The 25,856-nt window shown below is 41.9% G+C and overlaps 2 protein-coding genes across 3 annotated transcripts; both read left to right on the forward strand.

Moving 5' to 3' along the window:
* The first annotated feature begins 2,138 nt into the window (after positions 1-2,138).
* Pura (purine rich element binding protein A) lies at positions 2,139-10,048 on the forward strand. Of its 2 annotated transcripts, none has more exons than XM_051163876.1 (2): positions 2,139-2,157; positions 8,563-10,048. In XM_051163876.1, the coding sequence occupies exon 2, from the start codon at positions 8,701-8,703 to the stop codon at positions 9,664-9,666; it is 966 nt and encodes a 321-aa protein (XP_051019833.1). In that variant the 5' UTR covers positions 2,139-2,157; positions 8,563-8,700; the 3' UTR covers positions 9,667-10,048. The 2 variants fall into 2 exon arrangements, with proteins under 2 accessions (XP_051019833.1, XP_051019832.1); XM_051163875.1 differs by lacking the exon at positions 2,139-2,157 and adding an exon at positions 7,878-8,026.
* An 8,876-nt stretch (positions 10,049-18,924) lies between these two features.
* Igip (IgA inducing protein) lies at positions 18,925-23,113 on the forward strand. The gene has a single exon (XM_051163033.1). The coding sequence runs from the start codon at positions 22,752-22,754 to the stop codon at positions 22,908-22,910; it is 159 nt and encodes a 52-aa protein (XP_051018990.1). The 5' UTR covers positions 18,925-22,751; the 3' UTR covers positions 22,911-23,113.
* The last annotated feature ends 2,743 nt before the right edge of the window (positions 23,114-25,856 follow it).

The raw sequence follows: 25,856 nt of genomic DNA on the forward strand, positions 1-25,856 counted from the left end.
AAATTTCTACACAATTTCTTCAAGAAAATGTGGGGGATAGTGGGTTTGAGACTAGTCTAGGTTACATAAGAATCTATCTCAAAAAATAAAGACAAAGATGTGGGACAAGTTAAGATACAGAATTACTTGTAAACTGCTACTACTTTACCTCTGTTTCAGTCAGTCTTTTTACTTCTCTAAGTTTGCATAAAGAAAGTTTACTTTGTATATGAATGACACAGGAAAGCCAGGAAAGAAGCCAGGAAGTTTTTTCAACAAGGGTCAGCAATAAAGTCCAGCTTGGGGATCTTCCTAAGCCTGAGAGTGCATAACTCAAAAGAAGTTGTATTAAATTTTAAAATTACAGTTACAAGCCAGGCATGGTAGTGAACACCTTCCAGCTCTTGGGAGGCTGAGGCAGGAGAACCTTTGAGTTCAAGGCTAGCCTTGTCTACATAGTGAGTTCCAGTTCAGCCAGGGCAACAAAATGAGATCCTGTATTTAAGGGGGGAGAGGGAGTTGCAGTTAGAAAACCAACATCTACACTGGTAGTGACTTTAAACTTGATAAATATAGCTGGACGAGGTGGTGCATGCCTTCAATCCCAGCACTTGAGAGGCAGAGGCAGGCAGAACTCTGAATTCCAGGCCAGCCTGGTCTACAAAGAGAGTTCCAGGACAGCCAGAGCTATTACACACAGAAGCCCTGCTTCAAAAACAAAACAAATAAACAAAAAACAAAAAACAAAAACAAACCAAAAAGCCTCCAAAAACTTAAGTATTGTAAAATTTTCTAAGGCACATTCAAAAGAACCACTTGCTTCTCACACTGTATTTTTTTTTTCAAGTTCTAGGCTTTTCCTTCAGCAACTATATGCACTTTATTAGTTTCTGACAGCCTCCACTAGAACCCCGCAAGCGCTCTTAATTCTTAGGTTCAATTTCATACTTTCACCAGCTCCTAATTTCCACAATGGAAACATTTAGAACAAAACAGTCCAGGATGTCAGGACAATAGTTTTAAAGACATTTGTATAATAGTGCTGCCACCTAAAGATGAGGTGAATAAAAAAGCAACTCAAAGGAAATGACCCTTTGCTTCTAGCCCGGCTCATTTTGTTGCTTTATTTAAGTACATGAGTTCAATTGTTTCATAATGTATTACTGAGTATCATGCTTTATTAGTGCAAGTCTCAAATTCGAACCTTTTAAGTGTTCCCTTTGATTCTTTTCATTAATCACTGTCTGCAATATGTAAAAAGGACATGGAAAGATACTTTGAAGACAACAGGGGGAGGTAGTGGACGGAGTGGCTTAAGCGTTCTCCTTCATGGGTGAAACAGTACTTAAAATTCCGGACAACTAACTTTACCAGCTCAAACGTTTTTATTTATAAAATGGGATGTATCGTGCATCGTTCCTACTTTTCTCACAGGTTGCACTAGATAAAATTCTTGAAAACTGATGTTTAAACTGATGTTTAAAGTCCCATTGCCTAAGAACAGGGCATTTGTCGTGTATATTAAAGATAAGTTTAAAATTTGGTCAGCTATTTAAGTTAAGACAGTTGCAAACAACTTAATTCCCATATTTAAAAAAGTAGTTAATCCTTAGAGATGAAAAAATGTTTGATATGCGTTGAAGAGTAATGGGTCATTTCCTTTGATTTGCTTTTTTATTTGTTCCTTTATTTTCCTAAATAATAGGGCGACTTCTCTTGGGGATCTATTTAAATAAAGACGGTGAGAGCAGTTTATTATTTTGCAGATCATCATTAGTTTATCTATGTTAATTCTGTGTACTTAGTGCTGAGGACTAAGATGTTGCAGCATACATGACAGCCACTGTGCACCAAAACTTCTCAAAGTTGATAAGATTTTATAACCCCCCAAAAAGGACATTGTATAGTCCTGGCTTTCACCCTTGCACAGCAATTTATGAAAAGTACCTTTTTCTCCCCATTCTCCCCAAGGACGCATAAATAATATTTATCAGGGTTTTTGTCCTTAGTCACATTCCCTCAAAGGGGCCTAGCTTCACCTACACTGCGTGGGAGGCTGGGCAGAAACCCCACACTTCCTGTCAATGGTTCCTGGTGTATAAGCCTGATCCACAAGCCTCTCTGCTGTACACTAATTCCGCCCCTCCAGCCCCTCTCCGCGGGCGTCTGAAGGCCAAGGTGAGACCCTCCCGGGAGATGAAAGGCTCCAGGCCGCCGAGCCCGGCCGAGGGAGGGGGGCGTGTGACGAGGTGGCGGCGACAGCCGCAGTGACGCTGAGGCCCTAACGCAGAGCTGGCGCAGGCTCTTCAGGCTTCCACCCGGGTCCGAGTCCGGCCCGGGCGCCCCGATCGCCAGCGTGGGATGAGTGCCCTAGGGGCGCCCCGGGAGCGGGGTGCGGGGGGGGGGGCAGCCGCCACCCGTCCCAGTCCTCAGACGCGCCCTGGGGCCTGGGCGGCCGTACCGACGCGCCAAAGGCGGCGAGGGCGCGCTCGCGCGTGCGAGGCCGAAGCGGGGAGCGCGCCCGGCTGCCGCGGCCGCCACGGAGCCGCGAGCGCGAGCCACGGAGGGGGTGGGCAGCGCGGGGCGCGCGCTGACGTCGTCGGGAGTCACGCACGGAGCGCCGGGTTACGCGCCGACGTCTGGCTGCCACGACTCGCCGTGGCGGCGGCGGCGGCGGCGAGCGGATCCCGCTAGGGAAAGGAGGAGGAGAGGGAGCCGAAGGGGCTGTGAGTGAGCGGGAGGAGCGGGGTGCCAGCCGGGCCTGCTCGCGGGAGCGAGAGCCAGAGCGAAAGAGGCCCGAGCCCGCCGCGCGGCCGCCGCCTCCGCCTCCTCCCCTCCCCTCGCGGCCCGCCCCCGCCTGCTGCCCGCCCTCCTCGCGGCTCAGCCCGCAGAGCCCGAGTGAGGCGCCGTTCGGCTCGCGCGCCGTCCAGAACAGGTGTGCGCGCGCCTCCCCCTCCTTCCCTCCTCCTCCTCCTCCTCGCGCCGGCCTTGCGCGCGCCTGCCTCCTTCCAGCCTGCGCCCTCCCTCACCTGCGGCAGGACAGCGCCCGCCAGCCGGCCCGCCCGGGTAAGCCCCTCGCGACCTTGCTTGCTGTCACTACCACGCTCGAGGTGCCGCCCACCCTGTCCCCTGCAACTGTCCTCTCAGCCCGAAAATAATTATAGTGCCATTGCAGACCCAGGCGGTGCAGCAACGCCCCCCCCCACCCCGCCCGCCCGGGGCCTGGCAGAGACGAATGAACCCCCTCCCACCTCCGAGAAGGAACAGCATAACATTTCCCCCTTGGAAAAAACAATTCTCCCTCCACAGGCACTGGAGACCATCAATGATGCGGATTTTTTTTTTTCCTCCATCCTTGAGCCCCATTCCCCCAGACCACTGTGGTCCCGAGGCCTGGGACACTGCGCTAGGCAGTGGCCCGACGCTCCTAGTACAGCAATCCTTGAAGGTGGGGAGAGGAAGGAAGGATCTATAATTTAGATTCCACTACCAACATCATCTCCTACTCCGCCCCCCCCCAAATTACATACACACGCCCAAGATGCGTTGTTTAAAAAAAAAAAAAAGACAAATCGGTGCTGACATCTCAGATGAAGCCAGGCCTAAGGATGGGTGGCCCCCCGAGCAATAACCTGCAGTCCAGGTCTGTCCGCTTAGTTAGCCAACTCCGCTTTTGTCGGGGGTGGGGGCAAAAGGAACGGATGTGCCGCCTCTGAGGCCGACAGTAGGGCAATAGGTGGGTTGTGATGTAAGGGAAAGACCCTACAGATGTATCTACCATAAGCCTGAACTTTGGTACAGAGAGGCTGAGAAACCAGCGAGGTGTAATGGAGCTCTCAGCCTTGGTCCCCCACCCCCTAAAAATGCCTTCTTTTTCGCTGTCTCTGAGGGGACTCTTGGAGGCTGTGTTTCCTTCTGATCTGGGCCCCTTAACGGGGGTTTGTTTGTTTGTTTGTTTGTTTTGTTTTTGTCCAGCTAGGAGCTGTAAGACATCTTTTAGCAGTGGTGTCTATGTTTCTGCCTCATGTCCTTGGAAGGAAGATTTACAAAAGGCTGGATTTGGTTTGGCATCTTTTGGAGACTGCCAGAGAGAAGAGGAAATTTTTTTATTTACTTTAAGGCCTCCTTTTGCCCCCCCCCCCCCCCCCCGCCCAAAAGACTTAAGGGAATTGTCGCTTTGAAAATTGGAGTGTTCACTAGATTATGGAAAAAGTTGCTGATTCTAGTTCCTTAAGTACAGTACTAGTAAAACCATTTAAGTATCAGATGAAGAGAGAGCGTTTGACTTTTGAATCGGTTTTGTTTGGACCTTTGGGGTACAAAAAATGTCGGGTTCTCTGAATTTTTAAAGGAGTTTAGAATATGTGCTAAATTTTAATTGTTCTGCAAATATTTAAAATGAACATTTGTTCTTTTCTGAATTTGAATATTTAGTTTATATCTTTAATCTTAAACACTAATACAGTGTCAAAGAAAGCTACTTTTAGCGAATAGGCTATTGAGAGCTTCTTTAAAAGGACTCGTGAAATGCTAGTTCTGTGGGATGATGTTAATGGTCAGGGTTATTTGAGAGCATCCCTTCTTCTGTCATCGGCTTTTGAACATTTGCAGCCTAACATTCTGGTTGTTTTTAATGATTTAAGTATTGACGATAATTGTCTGGTTTAACCCAAGTAGCACTTGAATTAAATTCCAATGTTCTCTCTTTTGGGAGGAGGAGAAGGTTAAAATCTGTGTAAAGTATTAACGTGATTTTATTGGGAACTCTACAATCAAGAGTTTACTGCCCGGAAGTAAATAACCTCTCCTCAAGTTTATTTTATAACTTATGTTGGTCTTTTCATTAAGAAAGATGAATTACATTATTTCAGAATCACCTGTAGTTCAGGCAGAAGAAAATTGAGTTTGTTTGTTTGGTGTTTTTTTTTTTTTTTTTTCCTTCTTGGTCTGTCTCAAATGTGTCCTTGTGTGTGTGTGTGTGAATATATATATATATATATTCACACACACACACATATATAGATAAGTTTGTTAAATATATAGTGATTAAATTTAATATTGATTATCTTTAAAGTGTGTGTATCATGTTAATAAAGGGGCTCAAATGACATAGAAGTCTTTATCAAACTTTAAGAAATTTTTGAGTGAAAAGGAAATGTTGCTTTTTGATAATTTTTTATAAATGTGGACATTTTGCTGCATATTACATTTTGTCTCTTTTTAGTTTTCCCTACATTGTAATGGAATTGTAAGGTTAGTCTTACACCTGTGTGTATTGAAGTAATGGATTCAAAGAGCTAAACACTGGAACAGGTCTTTCATTTATCAAGTTAGTATATTTAGGTAGTTAACAAATGACTAAAAGACTCTGTAAGTCCACAACTTTCTTATAGTTCTTCAAAGCCAGGATGCAGATAAAGCTTCTAAATCTCACTTGAAGTTCTAAACATTTTAAGACTTTCCTGTAAGTTAATATTCATTCCTTCCCGGCTGCCTTTGAAGACAAATGTCATACCCTAAGGAAAGCCGCCCTTTACCTTTTAGTCTGATAAGATTCCCACATTAAGGGCTTATCCTGAAATTGATGCTCTGTGTGAAGCCGTAAAAAGTGTGCTAATTTATCGTGGGATTGAGGGGGAATCTTCAGTCTTGTTTACTTTTTAGATACGGAGGGAGAACTGTACAGCAGAAATCACATGCACAATGACTAGCATAGAGCCAGCATATACTTACATAGAAGGCTCAGTCGTTTGCTGTTTTTCACTTAAAATTCCCACTTTAAGTGTGCAAATGATATTTAACTTGTATTCTATCTAGAAATGTCATCGGTTGCCTCTGCTCCAGGGAAGATGTCAATTTCTGGTGATAGTCTCACTTTCATCCCCAAAAAACAGAGCGTTCCCAAATTCAAACTGCTTCAAAATCCATGGAAATAAATGATTGGAACAGCAAGAAATTTAAGCTATGGAGTTAGTCCGGAAGGCAATTTGGAGCCCCAAGCCTGTAAGAGTGAAGGTGCTGGCGGTGGGTGGCCTCATCAAAACCCCACTGTCCTTGTTCTCTTGAGCTCTCATTAGGGGGCAGGGCTTGGTTCTTTGTAAAGTAAACTCTTGAAGAAGACCGGCCGCCCCTCTAGATCCGGACTTCACTGGATCTTTTCCTCATTTTACCCGTAAGAGCACAAGAGCGCTCCGTTCTATGCAGACACCTTATCACGCAGCATTTACTGGAGTTGCCAGGGTCTATTCAGGGTCCTGACTGTTTCAGTGAGCTTGTAGGGAGCCTGTAGGCACCTCCATGTCTTCAGCAATTTGTCTCTCGCGATATGGAAATCCTCTAAAAGTTGTTTCCCTTAACCTAACAGACTTGGGCATAGCGGAGAGTGCAGAAAACTCAGCACTGGAAAGGCCTTATGTGGTCCTAGAGACTGCCTCTAAATTAAGGAGAAATTCTTTGTGAAGCTCAAAGCAAAGGTTTCCGTTTTAGAGTGAGCTTCCTCTTCAGGGAACTCTTTCAGATATCACTGTATGCAGGTGCGTGTTTCCCAGGCTGGCTCACAGGATTCCTCTGGCTTGCTCTTTGGTGGTCAGGGTTCTTTGCCCTGTATCTTCCTCTTTAGTGGGAAGTGGTGAGTGTGGCTAATTGGAAGTAAAACGGGGCTCTTGCTGGGGACAGAGGATGGGAGAAGACAGACTGATGCAGAAGAGGTGAATGCCAGCAGACAGGTTTGTCCCCAAAGTGAAAGGCCATATTAAGGGGCTTTGCCGGCTCAGGATTGGAAAGGCACTGTCCCTAGACTGTTCTTACTTTAATTTCCCCCCTTTGAGCAACTATCTAGTTATTGGTTTCTGCAGCTAAGTGGGGAAGGCGGCTCCTAGTTGTGGAAGCAAAGGGGAGGTTCATCAGGAGTGGAACCCACAGATGTACAGGCACATTATTAGGGTAGAGGCAGTATCTATGTAGGCAAGGGGTAAACCGCTGGATCTGTATCCTCTCCAGATGTGGAGTTTGAGGTCATTGGTAAGGGTCCTCTGGAAATGGGCCTTCGCTTTGCCACGGCTGTCAGGCTGCACACTGCAGTGGAGGGAGTACGAGCATTCACTGTCTCGGTGTTGGGAAATAAGCCCTAGATTGTGGATAATAGTTTTAAAAGAAAATGTTTATTTCTGTGCCTCATCTTTATTCTCGGGACACTTTCTATGGCTACAGAAAATCCCCTTTAGGTATCACCATCCAAAGACTGATTGGTTAATTAATGGTCAGTAACCTGTCTGCACAAAATCCCAGAGATCTTTTAATATTTTACTGGGGGGGGGGGGCCTCTCGTTGATACTTGCGGGTTGCTGGGCGGAAGAGTAAAGGGGTAAGCGAACCTGCTTTAATGAATCCCGTAAGGAACTGCGTTTCCCAGGAAATTCCTGACATTTTTAGTTCATGAATTTACGAAAGCCTGATGGGGTTTTCTCCTTCATTCTGGGTTCTTCTAAAGAATGGGCTGGGGTCTGGATGCTAAGCGGGGCCTGGTTCATCTGCAGAGCTGGCGGACTACTCAGGCTGGGCTGAGCCCTAAGCAGGGTGCCCCCCTTCCCAAATCTCAGGAGGAAGAGGGGGGGAGGCAGCCAGGCAGTCGTAGTCCCAAAGGGGGCTGGTTGCAGGGTTTTGGGTGAACGTGGGTTTCTTTTTTATTATTTTTTGAGAGTAAGGGCATAGCCTACCGGAATAGGCACTGCGGGCACCCCGGCCCTGGTGCGGCTACTGTCCTCAGCCCAGCTCCCCCCGCTGGTGAGTGCGCCCGCCCGACTGTGCGGGGCTGCGGTTGGGGGGAGGGGGGAGCGGGATCATCTGAGGCCAGAGCCGCTGCCGTGCGCGGGGAGGGGGAGCGGCGGGAGCGAGGGGAGGGAGAGGGGAGGGACAGGCTAGGTGTCTGCTGCTCCGCGCCACTGCTGCTGGCGCCCAGTCCTCATCCCCAGCAGCCCCCTCTGCAGCTAAGGGTTCACCACCGCAGCACCTCTTTTTCCGCGCCTGCCTCTTCGGCCACGGCTCTGCGGTAGGAGACAGCCCTGTCGGGTGGTGGGTGGCCCTGTCTGGGTTTGGGTCTGGGTCAGGCCCACAGGGGAAAGGGGGGCTGTGACTCAGTGTCCCTTCTGCATCCTACTCTGCTGTGCTATGAAGGCCCCTCCCCCACATCCTCTCTTTGGGGTCACTGGAAAGCAGAGCTAGGCCTCATCTCTGTGCCTAATACGGCATATTCCCCCGCTCCCCCCTAGTCCCCCGACTTCACTAGTCGAGGCTGTTTAGGGTCTGGCCAACAGGGGTAGCTACGGCCGTGGTGGTGGCAGAGGCTGCGGTGGCAGCAGAACTGCGACGCGGCGCTCCCGCCCCCCCCCCCCCACGAGAGGGGTGTAGGGCGAGGGCTGGCGGGTGGGCGCCGCCTGGCGGGCAGGCGGGCAGGGTGGCTAGGCTGGGGAAGGGGCGCAGTCACGTGCCGGCGGGCGGGTGGGTGCGTACAGTAGGGCGCCCTGCTACTGTACTGGGGAGTCAGTGCCCTGTTACCGGGTCTCGTCTGTCTCGTCTCTCCCGCAGATCTCGCGAGAGTGGCTGACTGGCTGTGGGGGTTGCGGCGGCAGCAGGCGGAGCCGGGGAGGGAAAGCAGCGGCGGCTGAGGCGACTGAGGCGGCGGGCGGAGCGGCAGGCGGCGGCGCGGCGGCGGAGCGCAGCATCATGGCGGACCGAGACAGCGGCAGCGAGCAGGGTGGTGCGGCGCTGGGCTCGGGCGGCTCCCTAGGGCACCCGGGCTCGGGCTCAGGCTCCGGCGGGGGCGGTGGTGGCGGCGGGGGCGGCGGCGGCAGTGGCGGCGGCGGCGGGGCCCCGGGGGGGCTGCAGCACGAGACACAGGAGCTGGCCTCCAAGCGGGTGGACATCCAGAACAAGCGTTTCTACCTGGACGTGAAGCAGAACGCTAAGGGCCGTTTCCTGAAGATCGCTGAGGTGGGCGCTGGCGGCAACAAGAGCCGCCTCACCCTCTCCATGTCTGTAGCTGTGGAGTTCCGCGACTACCTGGGCGACTTCATCGAGCACTACGCGCAGCTGGGCCCCAGCCAGCCACCCGACCTGGCCCAGGCACAGGACGAGCCACGCCGGGCGCTCAAGAGCGAGTTCCTGGTGCGAGAAAACCGCAAGTACTACATGGATCTCAAGGAGAACCAGCGCGGCCGCTTCCTGCGCATCCGCCAGACAGTCAACCGGGGGCCCGGCCTGGGCTCCACGCAGGGCCAGACCATTGCGCTGCCCGCGCAGGGGCTCATCGAGTTCCGTGACGCTCTGGCCAAGCTCATCGACGACTATGGAGTGGAGGAGGAGCCGGCCGAGCTGCCCGAGGGCACCTCCTTGACTGTGGACAACAAGCGCTTCTTCTTCGATGTGGGTTCCAACAAGTACGGCGTGTTTATGCGAGTCAGTGAGGTGAAGCCCACCTACCGCAACTCCATCACGGTGCCCTACAAGGTGTGGGCCAAGTTCGGACACACCTTCTGCAAGTACTCGGAGGAGATGAAGAAGATTCAAGAGAAGCAGAGGGAGAAGCGGGCTGCGTGTGAGCAGCTCCACCAGCAGCAGCAGCAGCAGCAGGAGGAGACCACCACTGCTACCCTGCTACTGCAGGGTGAGGAAGAAGGGGAAGAAGATTGATCAAACTGAATGAAACAGACACACACACACACACATGCACACACACACATGCATACACGTACGTGTGTACACACACACACACACAGCCACACACACAGAGAGAATATACTGTAAAGAGAGAAAATAAAAAGTTAAAAATTAAAAAACAAAAAAACAAAAACAAAACAAAAAAACCAACAAACAAACTTAAACTCCAAGGGAGCACCACCCACAGAACCTCCACCAACTGACAGTTTCTCTTCCTGACTTGCCACCCATCGCTGGATGTTGTCCACTTTATCCACCATATAAAACAGTAAGCAGCTGCTAAAAACAAAACAAAAATATACAAAAGTAATAACATTATATGAACTGTGTTTCCTACTTGATTAAAAAATATAAAGAACTGAGTGTTTATTTCCCTAATTAACCAAGAACTTTTGTACACGTTTAAGCTATTATTATTAAAAGTGTTTGCAAAATGGTCAAGATTATAATATTGCTGAATTATATAAAAAGTCCTTTTCATGTTGAGCTAACATTTGACTTTAGCACAAAAAAAGAGATATTTTAGAACACGTAAAATAATATTTTTAGTTTTTCTCATTTTGTTACCAAATTTCAAACCTTACATGGAGGTTATTATAGTATATTTGACATCCTATATACCTGTGATTAGAGATGTGTATATATATGAGGGCTAGGCATGCTGTGTGTCTGAGCTTTGTCTAAATGTTATGCAGAAGTTTGTAGAGTTCAAGGTACGTAGGTTTAATTCATGCAAGGTAAACAATAAGTGCTCTCTTTTATACAATATGCATTGCATCTGGACCTTAAACATATAAAATGGTCAGTGAAACTTCTGTGAACATGAAGAAATTATTAAAAAGGCATTTAAATGAAATTTGCTAAGTTGTGATTTTTATGGTTGGAACCAAAGTTATTCAAATAGTAAAAGAAAAAAGAGAAAGAAAAAGGAAATTACCCATAATATTTTTCTGCATTTGTTTGCTTTGACTGAGTAGGTGTTTTGTTATTATTGTGTATATGAGATGTACTTGTATTGTTCATAATATATATTTTTTATTATGTGTAGAAAGATTTTAAAAACCTAACTAACGTGCAGCAATTTCCAGTGAACCTGTACTTGGATATCAGGTAGTGAGTCTATTTGTGGTCACTAGCACTGTCTCCTAAACTTGTAAGAGGTCTGAAGCTATCTTTTGATTTTTGCCAGTGCTATTAACTTATGTAGACCTGTTTAAAAGCAAAGCAACACCATTATAGTTATCCTACTGAGCCATGGATTCTGAGTTTCATTTTAAAAGTGAAAGCCAAGTTGGTGTATGTAAAGGATTTCCATGTAGCTGTGGTGCTAGTTATTACTGGCTACATTATATGCTAAGTGTATTTGTGTTCCCAAGTGTACAAGCCTTCTGTCAACAGTATGTTCTATTATCACTCATATTCAAAGTGTAGGGTATGAAAATGCAAGCTTAGGAGAGCACTTTACCAAGCTGGTGTCCTCCACTGAAATTGTTTGTATCGATAGTCTTTTACAGGTTTTCATTTAAAGATGTTTGTGTGCTTTTAATTGACAACTAACTTCTTGCTGCTGTATAGTAAAATATTAATATATTTTTTATCATTAAACTGCTGCATGACTATCATCTTTGAGTGAAGAGAAAATGTTATAAAAAAAGATGCCTTAAATACAGTACATTTTGGTTTGGAATTCTGTAGAAAGTATTTTGGTAAAAAAAGAAAAAAGAAAAAAAGAGGATCTTGGATCTTGTCTGACAGAGAGAGTTCTGGACATGCAATTGTTTCTTGGCAAATCCAGCCATCTAGATCTACCTGCTGTATGTAGAAGAAACCACCTGTAGGAGTGGGAAGGTGTCAGTGCCTCTCCCATTGGAAAGCATCGGCCTAGGAAGGCAGAACAGTTGTCTTTTGTGGTGGATTTTTTTTTTCTCCTGCTGGCTCTTTAGGTTTTGATTTGATATTTTTAAGCTTTCTGGTTGAGTGTGTTGTCTTTGTTTTTGAGATCTACTGTATGTGTTGAATAACAAGCTATTTTCATTGTACTGTGCATTTTCCCATTGTTTGCTTTTCATATTCATACAATGTTAAATATGAGGTGACCGTACAATAGTTAGGAGTTTCTTTACTTACAAAAATCACTGGAAATTATTAAATTGCTTTCCCCTCCCCCAAGGTGCATTTTTTATTATTTTCCTATAGTAAAGTTGAGCTTTTACAGTGCATAATGTGACATTTGGAATGCTTATCAACTGCATGTAAACATTAATAACCTGCACTTTTTGTCTTAAGGTTTGTTGAGCTGTTTTGTTCACTGTACTTTAACTGTGATATGGAAAAGATTGCATTCTCTGTGCTGTTTCTAATTAGGAAAGAGAATTGCTTTGATTTTGTTTCTTGTTTACTATAGCTTCTTAAAGTTAAGCCTTGTGCTACAAGTTGTTGGAGTACTCCTAGATCAGTGTTTCATAGTAGCCAGCAGTCAGTAGTGCAAGTCAACAAAAACACAGCAAACTTAGGCAAAGTGTCCTTTCTTTGAGATGCAAGTTCTTTAGTAAGGGTTTCTTTGGGTCAGCTACCTAAAGTGAAACCTTTCTTACCTATAGACTTCAGATTCTGCTTGGAATCCTACCGGATCAAGAAGCACATGTATTGTGCAGTTGTCTTTACACTATAACAGTTAAACACAATCTTACTAGGACTTTGAATCCATTGTCTGATTTATGGTCAGTGGGTTTAAAAAGAAATCCACATGCAGATCTTTTAAGACTTTAAAAGTGGTCATAGAAAAGACTGAGTGACTGTAAAGATGCTCTTTTTGTTTAAAGCATCTCACTTTCTCTCCCCATTGACCTCCTAATCTCCCCTTCCCCTTCTCTTGTTTCATCCTTCCCTTACATTTCCCCTCCCAGGTGCTCAGTACTTTACCAAGGTTCTATATTTCAGTGTATTATGTTAAGAGTCTCTTCTTGTTTTTATTTTACTAGTGAGTAGCCCCGGTTCGTGCTGAAAAAAAAAAGGGGGGGGGTATATTTGACCATATGTGTTATTCATAGAAGACAGTATGATCAAATGTGCCAAAAACAAGCAAACAGAACTTAATTCATGACAAATATGCCTTATTTTTATTGATCTGCTTTGTCTTACAGTTAAGGTCCAAGAGCTTGGTTAAACTATGTTATTTGCCTAAGTAAAAAAGAAAACTTGAAATGCATTGAAATATTGATGTTCTTTAAAATGAGAGACACTGTCAAGTAATTTGATCCAGAGATCAGCCACCATATTTGAAGAGAGTATGTGTGTGTGTGTGTGTGTGTGTGTGTGTATTGGCTGTGGTAGTGATAGTGGTGTTGGTATTTGTGGCTCCCCCCCCCCCCCCGCTTTTAAGTCACCAAAATTTATTTTAAAGCTACCTTTTATTTGTGCCTCTTATTTTATCATGCTGATGTTAGATGCAGCAGTCATCCAGCCACAGAGGGAGCTAAAGTCAACCAACCAGAACTGTAGAAATCATATATGCCTTTGACAACAAAGGAGGGTCATGGGAAAGCCATGGTGGCTTTTCCTCTACTACACATACATTGGAGTAGATGAATATTTGCCAAATGAGAAAAAAAAGACAAAGTAGTCAGGAAAGACAAAATGTTCTCCAGCTTCTCAAAAGCCATGGAAAGTAGAAACCAAAACCAATGGGAAATTTAAAAGACCTTGAAAGTCTTACTTTCTAGTCCTATGCAGGGGTTAGAATTAGACTCAAAATGGAAAGTCTATCAATTTTTGTTTTTAGGCCTTTACATCTAGAGATTGATAACTATTCTAGTTTGATTTTTCTTTTTTCAGGTAATGGAGAAAGCTGCTAGTGATTTTAACCTCTGCTGAAAGAAGACAGATAATTTTCATTTGGGAGCAAATACTTACTGCCTTGAGAAGTAGCACTATAATAGTCTATGTTGATTAGTCATAGAATAACCTTTATCCCTTTCAAGCTATGCAAATTATTAAATAGGTGTAAATTAAGTCAATTAAAGAGAGATGATTATATTGCAATCAGATGGCATTCACAAACTTAACTGGAGCAAATACAAATAAAATCTATTAGTTTAAGAGGTTTTTTAAAAAAATGCTGACATAAACAATATAATTTAGCTAAACAATATAATTTAGCTACCTGTTTTAAAAGCTGAATACTATTAAACATTGTATGATAGGTCTGGGAAGGCTGCCTCCTTTTTTTTTTGAAGAAAGAGTAAGAATTTTTATAATTGTTTTTCATCAAATTTTAATATTTTTGTCAAGTTTTTAGGTATTTAATTTGTAAAACAGTTTGCTTTGTACTGGCATACAGATATTAGGGTATTGATTTTAAACTTTTTGAAGCCAAGTGATCAAGTACATTTGTAATAAAAGTCAATGGATCTCTACCAGTTGTACTCACTGTTTTATTTCTTGTTATCATTGTAGGAATTTGTACCTTTTCCTGCAGGAAAACAGAGCTAAATTTGGGTGGAAGGGAGGGGAAAAGATAAATCTATTGAGAAGAATCTGGGTGGGTTTGGTGGCCCAGGCACTTCATAGCATCCTTATGTGCATTCAGATTTGGAGTGTTGGAAAAGATGTAATATCATATTTTTTTCTTCCTGATTTTTTTTAAAAAAATGGGACCTGATGTTTGAGGAAATTATCTCAGTTTTGTTCAGCACTTTAACATTTTGTGTTTTGACAATGTTGAAACTTTTTAAACTGATACAATTTTTTCTCATGACATTTTGGGTTAATCTGCCAGCCATGGTGACCCCATTATGGACATGGAATTATTTTTTATCTTCACATGGCTTACCTTCTCTTCTCCAGTATTTCCACTAGTATTTTTTTCATGTTATACACTCATATATACATACACAGATGATTTAGAATGGGGCTTCCTGAAATTACTTAGGTAGCTTTAATAGCTCCAGTTTTTTAAACACATAAGTGCGCTTTTAATATTTTCTTCCCCATAAAAACTGAGATAGAAAATCAATTCCCCCTTTTTTGTTGTTTCCCAGATATCAGGATGAAATTTTGTTTACCATGTGAAGGAAAGCTAAGATGGGCATCTTCAGCACTTAAGAGTCAGAACAGTGAGAGTGTAATGTCCGTGGCTGTTATCTCTGATTTTGAGTATCAGTTACTTAGAGTTCATGTTTTGTCATGGGATACAATAAGGGAGAGATCTTTTTAATTGCTTAAACAAATTTATAATTTTGTAAGTTTGCTTTAAACCTTGCCAAAACTTAAAACATTGCCTTTTTTCATTATAAGCCAAAATTAGGCCATTCATAGTAACATACTCTATAAAACTAAAGTGATCACTACCTAAAATGCAGCATTGGCTACTATAGCTCTACAAAGTTTGCAGTGCATTTCTTAAGAAAAGCTGGTTTAAAATTTTATGAAGCTATTTGATTCTAAAACCAAACCTAAATTTAAGGCCTTGGCCATTTGACTAGCTCTTTCTGAGTAGAAATGTCATTATAATGGTCTATTTAATAATGATCTAAACTAGCATTAGAGTTTCTATATTAAAGAGCAAACAGATGAATTATGAGAAATGTGACTAGTTCTAAGTGGTTTGCCATCCTCCATCTACAAACTGACTACTAGATTTTGATGTTGAAGGGTCTAGGCAACTTATTCAGGAAAGTTGAATATGGAAAATAGCCTCTTGTTCTCCTTGTAAGAATTTTATAGCTATTCTTCCATTTTTGCTTTATGTTCCATTTTATGTCTCCTTCCTTCCATTACATTTGATATCTTCCTCCTCTTTCCTTTTTCCCTCCCTTCTATTGTCTAGCTTTTGTGAGAAATTGTCTTGTTGCTAGATGTAGAAATGTGGTGGTGATCTTTTGTGTAAAATTAAGCTACTTTTTACAGACCAGAAATATTTAATTGTTCTTGGAATCATATTTTTGTGCTTCCCTGAATACATTGTTTTTATTAATAATTTGCATAGTAATTAAACTTTTTAGCATTTTGTGAGAGGAATTAAACTAATGAGTTTTAATTTTCCTGGTTTAGGATCCACTTTAGTAATTCAGAAGACCTTATAGGCCTCTGAATTACTAAAGTGGATCCTAAAACACACTCTTGTGTTTGGAATTGTGAAAATATTCTTGCTAGTATATATTTTGGTCTAAGATGAATTCATGCAAAAGGCTTGTAGGAGGATTTAAGTTACAGGACAGGTGACAAGTACTCACTTTATAGCTCAAACAATAATAACAATCAGGCAAACTCCTCTGAAATGGACTGACAGTTGGCAGTGCAGTTAGTTGTTGGTAGCTCTTGACCTCCTTGCCAAGTACGTCTGACAACTTGCCTCCTCCATGCTCTTTTCTTTATGCTCCTGCTCATGACATCTGAACTTCCTCCTTCAGAAAGAAGTGAAATAATGTTTCTCTTCTTTGAACATAGCTAACAGATGATCTAGAAAGATTTCTGTATCTTGAAGAAATTTGGCCTTTTTCTCCCCCTACTGCTCCTTTCCCCGTGGTCTTAATTTGGCAATTTGAAGAACATCTAAATGAGTGCTTGTTAGGAAATCTGGGAAATGAAGAGTGTAAGAAGTATGTGTTTCAGTTACTGAGAACTGAAATAGGAGAGCAGAAAGGGTAAAGCTGTTTGTTTGTGAATGGGGGTGTGAGAGATACAGAAGACAATGATTGGAAGTAAAGTAAGGGGAACTTTTATTGGCTTATTGGAAAAAGTACTAAGATGAACTCTGAATGAGACATGTTGGCTAAGAACAGTGAGGTTGCGCTTCACTAGGGAAGTGTGAATGGGTCCCTTGTTGGCTAAGAGAAAACTGTCAGTGTGTAGCTATTTATGGTGATGGTGATGGATTATACAAATCAGTTTTGGTGTGTATGTATGGTGGTTTAAGGGTTTATAGTATGTCTGCTTCTTTGAACAAATTTAAGTAGTAGCACAATTGTGAAATGGCAGCTTTTCTGGTCAAGACGGATTGGTGTTAGGAGCTTACTATTTTGGTCGAAAAAAGATAACAGTTTACCCTTCTTCATTTACCAGTTCAAAATTATAAGATATTTATCATTCACTATTTTCTTGGGCTCTTGTCACAGTGTAGCTTATGTTTGCATTTCAAAATGATTCTTATAATCCACAAAGATCTACTCCCAAAGATCCTTCCTTTATAGGCACTTTAGCCTTTGGTCAACATGCACTTTTTTGAAGACAGTAAACCAGATACAGTCACTGAATTGCTATTTTAAGTGTCTTTTCGATATCCTTTACACTTGTAGTCCTATGAGACATCCAACACTGTGGATCTGAAGAAGCCCTCAGTAATATATTTCCAGAACTAGACAACATATCCCCTGAACTCATGTTTCTGTTTGTTTTCCTACTTTAAAATTATAGAATTCCCTGTAGTTAGTGCAGACAGATGTTAGTTATAATTTATCTCCTACGTTCTCTTGTGTTTCTTTGTAAGGTGAATTGACAGTGATTAGTTATCTGTTCTGTAATCCTAGGTAAATATTGGTTTTTAAAGTTACATAATTTGGATTGAGATTGACTGTAAATTTACTATGGGTTTATTCCTAGTAATTTTGACACATTACTTTCAAGATTCATTTTAATCAGATACCTATACATTCCTGTTAAAAATTTGTTTTAAAATAGCCAAAAGAAAGTCTTGGTCTGTATTTGGAAAATGTTTTTTTCTTTTCTCAAATGTCAAGTTCATTAACAATAGTGGAGCAATTTTCTATATATCTTATTTTAGAGAGTTGGCACTTAGTATAATTTACACATTTTACTGTGTGTCAGATTTTAAATTATAGTTAACATACTATAGTTTAGGTCTGTGCAGAGCCTTCGTAAATAGCTCCTCCCTTAGGAATTGTTTAAAAGACGTGAAGAAGTAAAGAACCAGTGCTTTAAATGACTGAGATGACTATGAAAGGCTTCCCTGAGTCTAGGCAATGGAGAGAAATGATAGCCCATTTCTATGCTGCATACAGTTTGTAGGGTTTGATGATAATGTAGAAAAGTGCAAAAGCAGAAAAGACTGTGTAAAGTGGCCTATAAATTTATAGTTTTCATTATTGCACTATTTATCTCTGCACTTGAGTTTTGGAAATTAAAGACTAGTTACTTTAACTTTTGTTTCTAGTCTTTTCTAATTTTTTGCAAAATTGTTTTTAGTATCCCACCCAAAGTAAAACTCATATGCAATTACATATGCTTTTTAAGGCCAAGAAAATATTTATTAATGTTACCTATAACAGTAAAATTTGTTTTGATAAAAATTTTTAATATGAATCTTTATTTGCCCATAAAATTCTTTATAAATATGAGCTTTATTAAACTGTTTAAATAAAGTAAAGGCTTAGAATAGGAAATATGTCTATGTATATGAAATTGTATCTTTGAGACCCAACTTCCAGCCTAGTATGGCCTGGCTTTGGAGTGTTGATGTATTTTCATTTAGTGAATGATATCTGAGTCTTACTGGGGTACATGCTTAAAAAACTGGAAGTAAAGTAGGTTGCAGTTCCCTCCTTTATGTAGCTTTCCATAAAGTTCATATGGTTTCTAGGCAGTTTATGTCACATAACTGGTATTCCATGAGATGACTGTTCCTTTTGAGAATCTAATATTGACTTACTTTTTGAGGGATGGTGACAGCAAAGGGTACAGGACTTTCATTTAACCAGAGTCAGCCTTATCGCTTCCTTGATGTGCTTCACACAGAGAACAGAGAACAAGGAATGTACCTTTGAATATGTGATGCTGTATTCCAAAAAAAGAAAGAAACAAGTTGAGGTTTCTCAATGGAACAGAGAGATGTATTTTCCGCTAGAATTGTTTTTGTATAAGTTACTTAATGGTCTCACTTTGTATTCTTTCCCTGTAGCTTTTTACACATTTCTTTCTTAGAACCAGCAAGTAAGAGGCCTCTTTTCAGATCTGGTTATTTTGGAAGGCCTGAGTGTGCTGTGGATGGGGGTGTTGGTGGTGCCATGTCCTTCCCTCCATGTTCTGCTGCTTATTGTGGCTCATAATGTTTGCAAATTCTGTTGAAGATTCAGTGACGTATTTGAGATGAGAATGTCTTCTACAACGTAGAGTGGATGTTCGTGGCTAGATTCCACGATGTGGCATGGTTATGGCGCCTGTAGCCTTGTCTGTAAGTAGAAAGTTTAACCATTGTCCAGATCTTAGGTTTGTAATTGTGCCAGGTAGTTGTCTAGATGTGGACCAATTTTGGAAATGAAAATGATGAATGTGGATTTGACTCTAGATAATTCTGTACTCACAACTATAAGTTAAAGGCTCACATTGTTAGAGTTACCTACATTTGATGGCCTTAGCTCTTTAAATGTGGATGACATTCAGCATTATATCTGTGAATTTCCTTAGGAAAAGAAAAGATCCAGTCTTTATACTTTTTCTTGGAGGCTAAATTTACCACATATGGAAGTGAAAAAATTGTAGCAAATGGCTTTATTTTTTTAATGGAGTTAATTCCTTTTCCTACTTTGAATCACTTATTTCCCAAATATGAATAAAGGGAAAGATCAGCACCTTCCCCCCTCCCCCAGGCAATTTTTGTTGTCTGTCTCCATTTCCCAATCCTATTTACAACGAATTACGGGTATCCCTCTTAAGTCCCTGTAGTGCTTTTTTTTTAAGGGGGGGGGGTCACAAATACCTTTGAAAATCTTATGGAAGTGATGTACCCTTTCCTTGGGGGAAAATGCACATAATATATATAATTTTGCTACAACCTCAGGGTCATCACTTAATCTTCTGAAACCCAAATTAGAAATTTTTGCTCTGAGCAAACTAGAAAACTGTAATACAAATAATTGATTAAATTAAGAGCTATTGGCTTAAAAGATTTCAGATTGGAATTTTATCATGTGGTGGCCCCTACTAGTGAAATGTGACATTGCAACTAGCTTTGTTAGACTTTATAACATCCAGATAGAAGGGAAAGAGAAGTAAAGTTAGGAGAGCTATTCATAAGGAGTCAGGTCACCTCCAGATATGGGAGCCATTCCTGGTTCAAGGTAGGGGGCAAGGTGCCTGACAAGTTTAGCAGGGTAGAGTTTGATAAACCACAATGCTCAGGATGCCAAGGGGTTAGCCATTATCTTAACCTCTTCCTCACCAAAAGATTTTAGTTTTGTCTGTTGGGGGAAAAAAAAAAAAAAAAGATGGCACTAGGGAAAAATAAGTTGCCTTACAACTTTGCTGGAACACATCAGTTTGGTGAAGTATGGGACACTAGTATTATTTTTGAGAAGGTGCATAAAACCAAAGTAAATTATTCTCTATGTAGAACATTATTTACTAGTAACATTTGTTTGGGTGTATTAGCTTTGACAATTTTTACCAGTAAATACTGATTTTTTTTAAAACTGGGAGTCCAGTTTACATATAGGATAGTTGGTATATCCGTCTCTTCCCCATGTAAAGAGTAGTCTAAAAGACTTACGCATACTTTTTACTTTTCTGTCTTGACGCCATGGGGTGGGGGTGGGGGAGGACTTTGAGTCAACCCCTGACAAATGTCTCCAAATTAACAAATCCAGACGCAGCACTTTAAGTCTAATTCCACGTCATTTTAGTGCATGTATTAGTTTAATAATGATTTTTGGTGCATGCCTTTGGGCTTATTCACAAGTGTACAATAGAAAAGTGTATCTCCTTTCTTAGAAAGGAGATGTTTTTCTACTTTGCAACATGTGATTACAAAAATCTTCCTCTGTGGGAAGATTAACCATGTATTGAACTACTGAAAGTATATATTTTTAGATATACAGAAGGAATCTACACGGGGCAGCATTCAGACCTATATAGAAGTCATAATGTTCTGTATAGGGCCAAAAGGAAGTAACATTAAACACTTAAACAGACTTTGTTGGGTAGAAATACCTTTCGATCTTGCATTGACTTCCAAAAAGAAAATGCCGCAGAAGTTTGCTGAAACTTTTGTTTGAATTTTCTCTGTCAGTGTATTTAGCCCAAATGCAACAGCTTTGGGTTAGCACAATGTAAGAATCAAAACACAAAACTAAATAGTTCAGTCTGGCTTGCCAATCCAGCTTGACTGAAATAAGTAACCAATCACTTGCAAACTGAAAAACTGTCCAACTCCTTTAAGGTTTTGACAAAATAACCTTGGCTGATGTGGGAACACTCCCACTTTGATTTCTGACCTGACAGCAAAGATTCATGCTTGACATGACTTCAAACCTGACAGTGTCTGTTTAAGGAGCCATGGTACAGTTTGCTAATTCAATCCCAGAAACCTGTTGATTACCTGTAAGATCTAGAGTCCAAAGCAGCCAGCAGCCGTATCCCTGAGTGCTCTGTGCCCATCAGATATCGTGAAGTAAGCAGAGTTGGGACAGGTCACAGCTCTGAGGATTGACCTCAGACAAGAGCCCCAGATTCAAGAATTGTATCTGCTTTCTTGGGAGTCATCATTGAACTAATGTCCCACACTGCATTACTTACTGTAGATGCTCTCCAAGAGGAAGCCCAGAGCACATATCCTAATTGCTTGTGGTACTCAGAGAGGGGGTGCTAACTCTGATGCCCTGGCCAAATTCCAGTTTAGGGATGTGGGTTGTCTTGTCATTCTAATTGGAAATGTCCATCGCTTCCCATTTTTCCTATTGCTCTCAGTGCAAACTACACAAGTCTGTTCCTTTGCCCCAATCCCAAGTCTCCAAGATACTGGTATTATTTGGGCCAGGTTCATGTCTTACCTTACTACATAAGAGTTAAAGAATGAGGGTGAGCTTGGCATCAGGATTCTCTGCACGTGGAGGGTAGACTCTTGTGATGCTTAGGGATGAAACCTCCACCCCCCCCCTTGGCATATGTTAGGGAATGTGCACTGGTTGGAGGCTTCCAACCATAAGGTATGAGCTAAAACCAATCTCCCCTCTTTTCTTATAGCATGATGAGAAAATCTGTTGGGTTTTCAGAGTTGGGGAAGGCCGGAGTTCTGCAGCTTTAATCTGGGTAACTAGCTGGTTTAATCTGGGTAACTAAGGCTGGTTTGAGCAAGACTTTGGTCAATTAACTGGGTTCTCAGATGCCACAGACTCCGTGAGAAGTCACCATTATTTTCAATGGCCATGATAGAGTCCCCCTGTAGCCATTACTTTAAGATTACATGCAGAGTTGCTTTATTTTGAGCTTTTCGTGTACACACAATCCCAAACTGGAAAAACTTAAAAAGGAATCCTGCTGTGAAAGGTATATATTACTCTAGATTTTTCTTACTGTAAATATTGTAAGATTGTAATACTGTCAATATTTTATTAACCAACAAATGTTAATCTATGTGAAATCAGACTTATTTTAAATGTGCTTCTTATTTACTGTGTGTGGTCCCTGTTGCTGACAGTATTAAGTTATATTCTGATGTAAGATTAACTTTATTAAAGAATGTAAACATTAATGTTTCCTTATGGGAAAACAAATAAAGTATAAAGAAGACAATTCTTTTCATTGAAATATACTGTGTATTTACACTTGCTAGACCCAGCACCACTTATAAACTTAGTACACTGTCCAGTTTCAGTTAACACAGCTGACACGGTTGTGCTCCACTTGAAAGTCTAAGCCTTGGTGTTGTTGGAATATGAACAGTTTGTATTTGTCTGCTGTGAATCATCTTGAAATTTCTAATCAAGTTTGTAAAATTTTTATAGTAAAACATTTTAATGACAATTTAAAAAATTACCTTCTCTAAAGAATGGTCAAAACAATGTCCTTTCAGAAGTAGAGTTGCTCTTTACTATCTTTCCAAAATGACTTTGGTTAAATGGACCAGGTGTATATTAGTTAAAATCTAGGGCTAAGTTCTTGATATTCTTTGAGTTTACAAGTTAATCCTTATTGGAGTTGTGCCAATATACAATAGAATATCATTAATTTGCACTGTTTGGGGACCCCATTTAAGAATGCTGAATTTTGCCAACTAAAAAGTAAGCAAATGCAATTTAAAAAGTAAATTTGAACATTCTGTGTTAAATATGTGCAGTTATCATATGAAGAAGCGCAGTGTGTTGGGCTGTAATATAACCATATTTGCTGTCATGTTCTCCCATCTCAGTGCTGGGAACTCACCATGTGGAAACCAAGCAACCGTGTTGTGCATCAGCCGGCTTGAGTTTGTTCAATATCAAAGCTGAAGCTAGCGAGGTCTGCTGTACTGCTTATTGAAGTATTGTGATTCTTTTAGGCATTGATTCTTACAAAATATATACTGTAACAGTATACTTTGTACAGATTTAAATTTTATTTGAAAAAATGAAATAAAGTAGGCAAAAAATAAAGATGTTTATTTTTCATGTGACTACATAAACAAATCATCAGTCTTTTGTTTCAATGCTTTTGTGGGGGAGGGATCTGGTTGGCCCATTTGTTTTGTTTGCTTTGGGTTTGTTCAGTGGAGACAGCTCCAGGACCTTATAGCAGCAGGTAGACTGTTTGCCTGCTACTCCTCATTAGTTGGCTACAGGCATTAAATGTGTTCTCTCACACAGGAAAACCCCATTTTCTATTTAATTTTATTTTTAAAATTTATTTCCTTATAAGGTGTGTGTGTGTGTGTGTGTGTGTGTGTGTGTGTGTGTGTGTGTGTGTGTGTGAGAGAGAGAGAGAGAGAGAGAGAGAGAGAGAGAGAGAGAGAGAGAATATAGATTCCCTCTGTGGCTTCTGGGTCAACTTTTTAATAAATTACCTGGTGCTGTGATAGTTAGCTAAGCCGATGCACTGAAAAGAAGGGAGAATTTTCCCACAAATCCTGCTCCTGGCCCATGGAAGCCTTTTTTGTTGGTTTTTTTTTGGGGGGGGCGGGTTGTTTTTCCAGGCAGGGTTTTTCTGTGTAGCCTTACCTGTCCTGGACTCACATGTAGAGCAGGCTGGCCTAGAACTCACAGAGATCCGCCTGCCTCTGCCTCCCGAATGCTGGGATTACAGGCACATCCCATCACCGCCCAGCTGGAAGCCTTTTTTTGTTTCAAGTAAATTTGGAATTGGTTTGGGGTAGTATACAAGTTACAAGAGACTGATCTAAGATGAAGAGTCATTCCTTGAAGTAAGGGCCTTTTCAAACTGCTTCTCTATGGAGCAGATAGCATGGAGAAGTAAAGCCATGAAAACATACCACAGGAGTGAGTCTTCAGACACTTTCATTGGGACATTTTAGAAGATTAGATTCTCTAGCCAAGGAGAACCACTTCAGTTTTGACCTCTGAGTAAAATTAAACAAACAAACAAAGGCCTCAGGAGCCTTATTGGTATATGTCCTTGGTTTTAGGAAGTAGAACTTGAAGCTTTATTTGTGTATTTCTGCTTTTTATCATTAATATTTTCACATACTTTCAAGCAAGATCAGAGGATGAGTTAGAACAAGCAGTTCTCCCAAGTTGTCTCTGGTAGAAATTGCACTTGGTAAAATCCTTCCAGTGATGGGCTGTGTTCTAAAACCTAACACATGACCATAGAATATTCTCGGTCACAGCTACAGGCTTCCCTGGGTGAGTCCCAAGAAAATTTGCTATTTTACTCTTTTCTTAACAAAATGCCCTCCTTTGTAGAGAGTAAGAGTTGGAGTAAGTTCTACAAGTGACAACCGTAACTCATAAAAATAATTAAACTTTTTTTAAAATCTAAAGGTGAGGGTGCCATTGTTTGGGAAAGATAAGTGGGGTGCCTAAGAAATGTGTGTGTGTTTGTCTGTGTGTCTCTGTGTATATTGGGGGGGGAGTTGCAGGAGATGGGGGCAGGAACTGGGGACCAAACCTAGGATCTTTCATGCTAGGCAAGCATTGTTCCACTAAGCTATATCCCAGCCCTTAAAACATAAAAATAAACCTCTTTGAGGTAAGGTCTCACCAAATTGCAGACTAACTTTGAGGTCAGACAAGACAGAGAAGACCTCACACAGCTCAGGCAGGCCTCCAGCTTGGGACCCTTCTGCCCTAGTCTCCTGAGTAGTTAGTATTATAGTTTTGTGTCACCAGGCTAAAATACTAGTTTCCTCTAGTTCTGCAGTTGCCTGTGGCTCTAGGGGACACACAGAAAACAAGTTGAGTACTCTTTGAAGAATATGTGTCCCTCTTTCCTCAAGAAGTGGGGGATCAGGTAAAATCTCTGTTTCTTTGTTTGTTTGTTTTTCGTGACAAGAGTGTTTCTGTGTAACCCTGGCTGTCCTGGACTTGCTTTGTAGATCAGACTGGCCTTGAACTCATGTCGAGCCACCTGCCTCTGCCTCCCCTAAAGGCACGCCACCATGCCTGGCTCTTGGATTTCTTTTCTTTTCTTTTTTCTATTTGTTTATTTGGGTTTTTTCAAGACAGGGTTTCTCTGTGTAGCCTTGCCTGTCCTAGACTTGCTTTGTAGACCAGGCTGGCCTCGAACTCACAGAAATCCACCTGCCGCTGCCTCCTGAGTGCTGGGATTAGCTGCCCCCACCCCACTCCCCGACCCTGCTTCCTTGGATTTCTTTATAAGAGGAGCAGGAACTTCTAGTGAACACTGTAAGAAGAACACACAGACACTCACAGTAAGTACAGGGAGTGAAGCCGGAAGTCAGGCCTTTCCTCACTATCCCGTGACCTTCCCAAGACTCTAATGGGACATGGTAAATGTGCCCAGTGGTCAGTTTGAAGAGCAAGAACCTGAGGTAAGGTCCTACTGTAGTACTGCAGGGCTATCTCCCAGACGTGGGTAGGTATGAACTGCAAGTCAAGGCTTGGATGGCTTAGAGACATTTGTGATGATTGGTTGTTTGGGGGTGTTGTTTGTTTAGTTGGTTGGTTTTTTTGAGATGAGATTTCTCTGTGTAGCTCTAGCTTTCCTGAACTCACTTTGTAAACCAGGCTAGACTCAGGGCTCCCAGCAATCCTCCTGCCTCTGCCTCCCAAGTGCTGGGATTACAAGTGTGCGCCACTGTGCCCAGCTGTCGCTTGGAGACCTCTTAAGAGAGGAACCAGAATAACATGATAAAATTGGCACTTCCAGTGGCTGTGAATTTTTACTTAACCATGCAGCATGTAACTTATTTGTCTCTTTCACATGTTTTTTAAAGCAATGTCTTTTGTTCTTAGTTCCAGTAATAATTGCGTTTTATG

This window comes from Acomys russatus, chromosome 20 (genome assembly GCF_903995435.1).
Source record: "Acomys russatus chromosome 20, mAcoRus1.1, whole genome shotgun sequence".
In the NCBI taxonomy this organism is placed as follows: domain Eukaryota; kingdom Metazoa; phylum Chordata; class Mammalia; order Rodentia; family Muridae; genus Acomys; species Acomys russatus.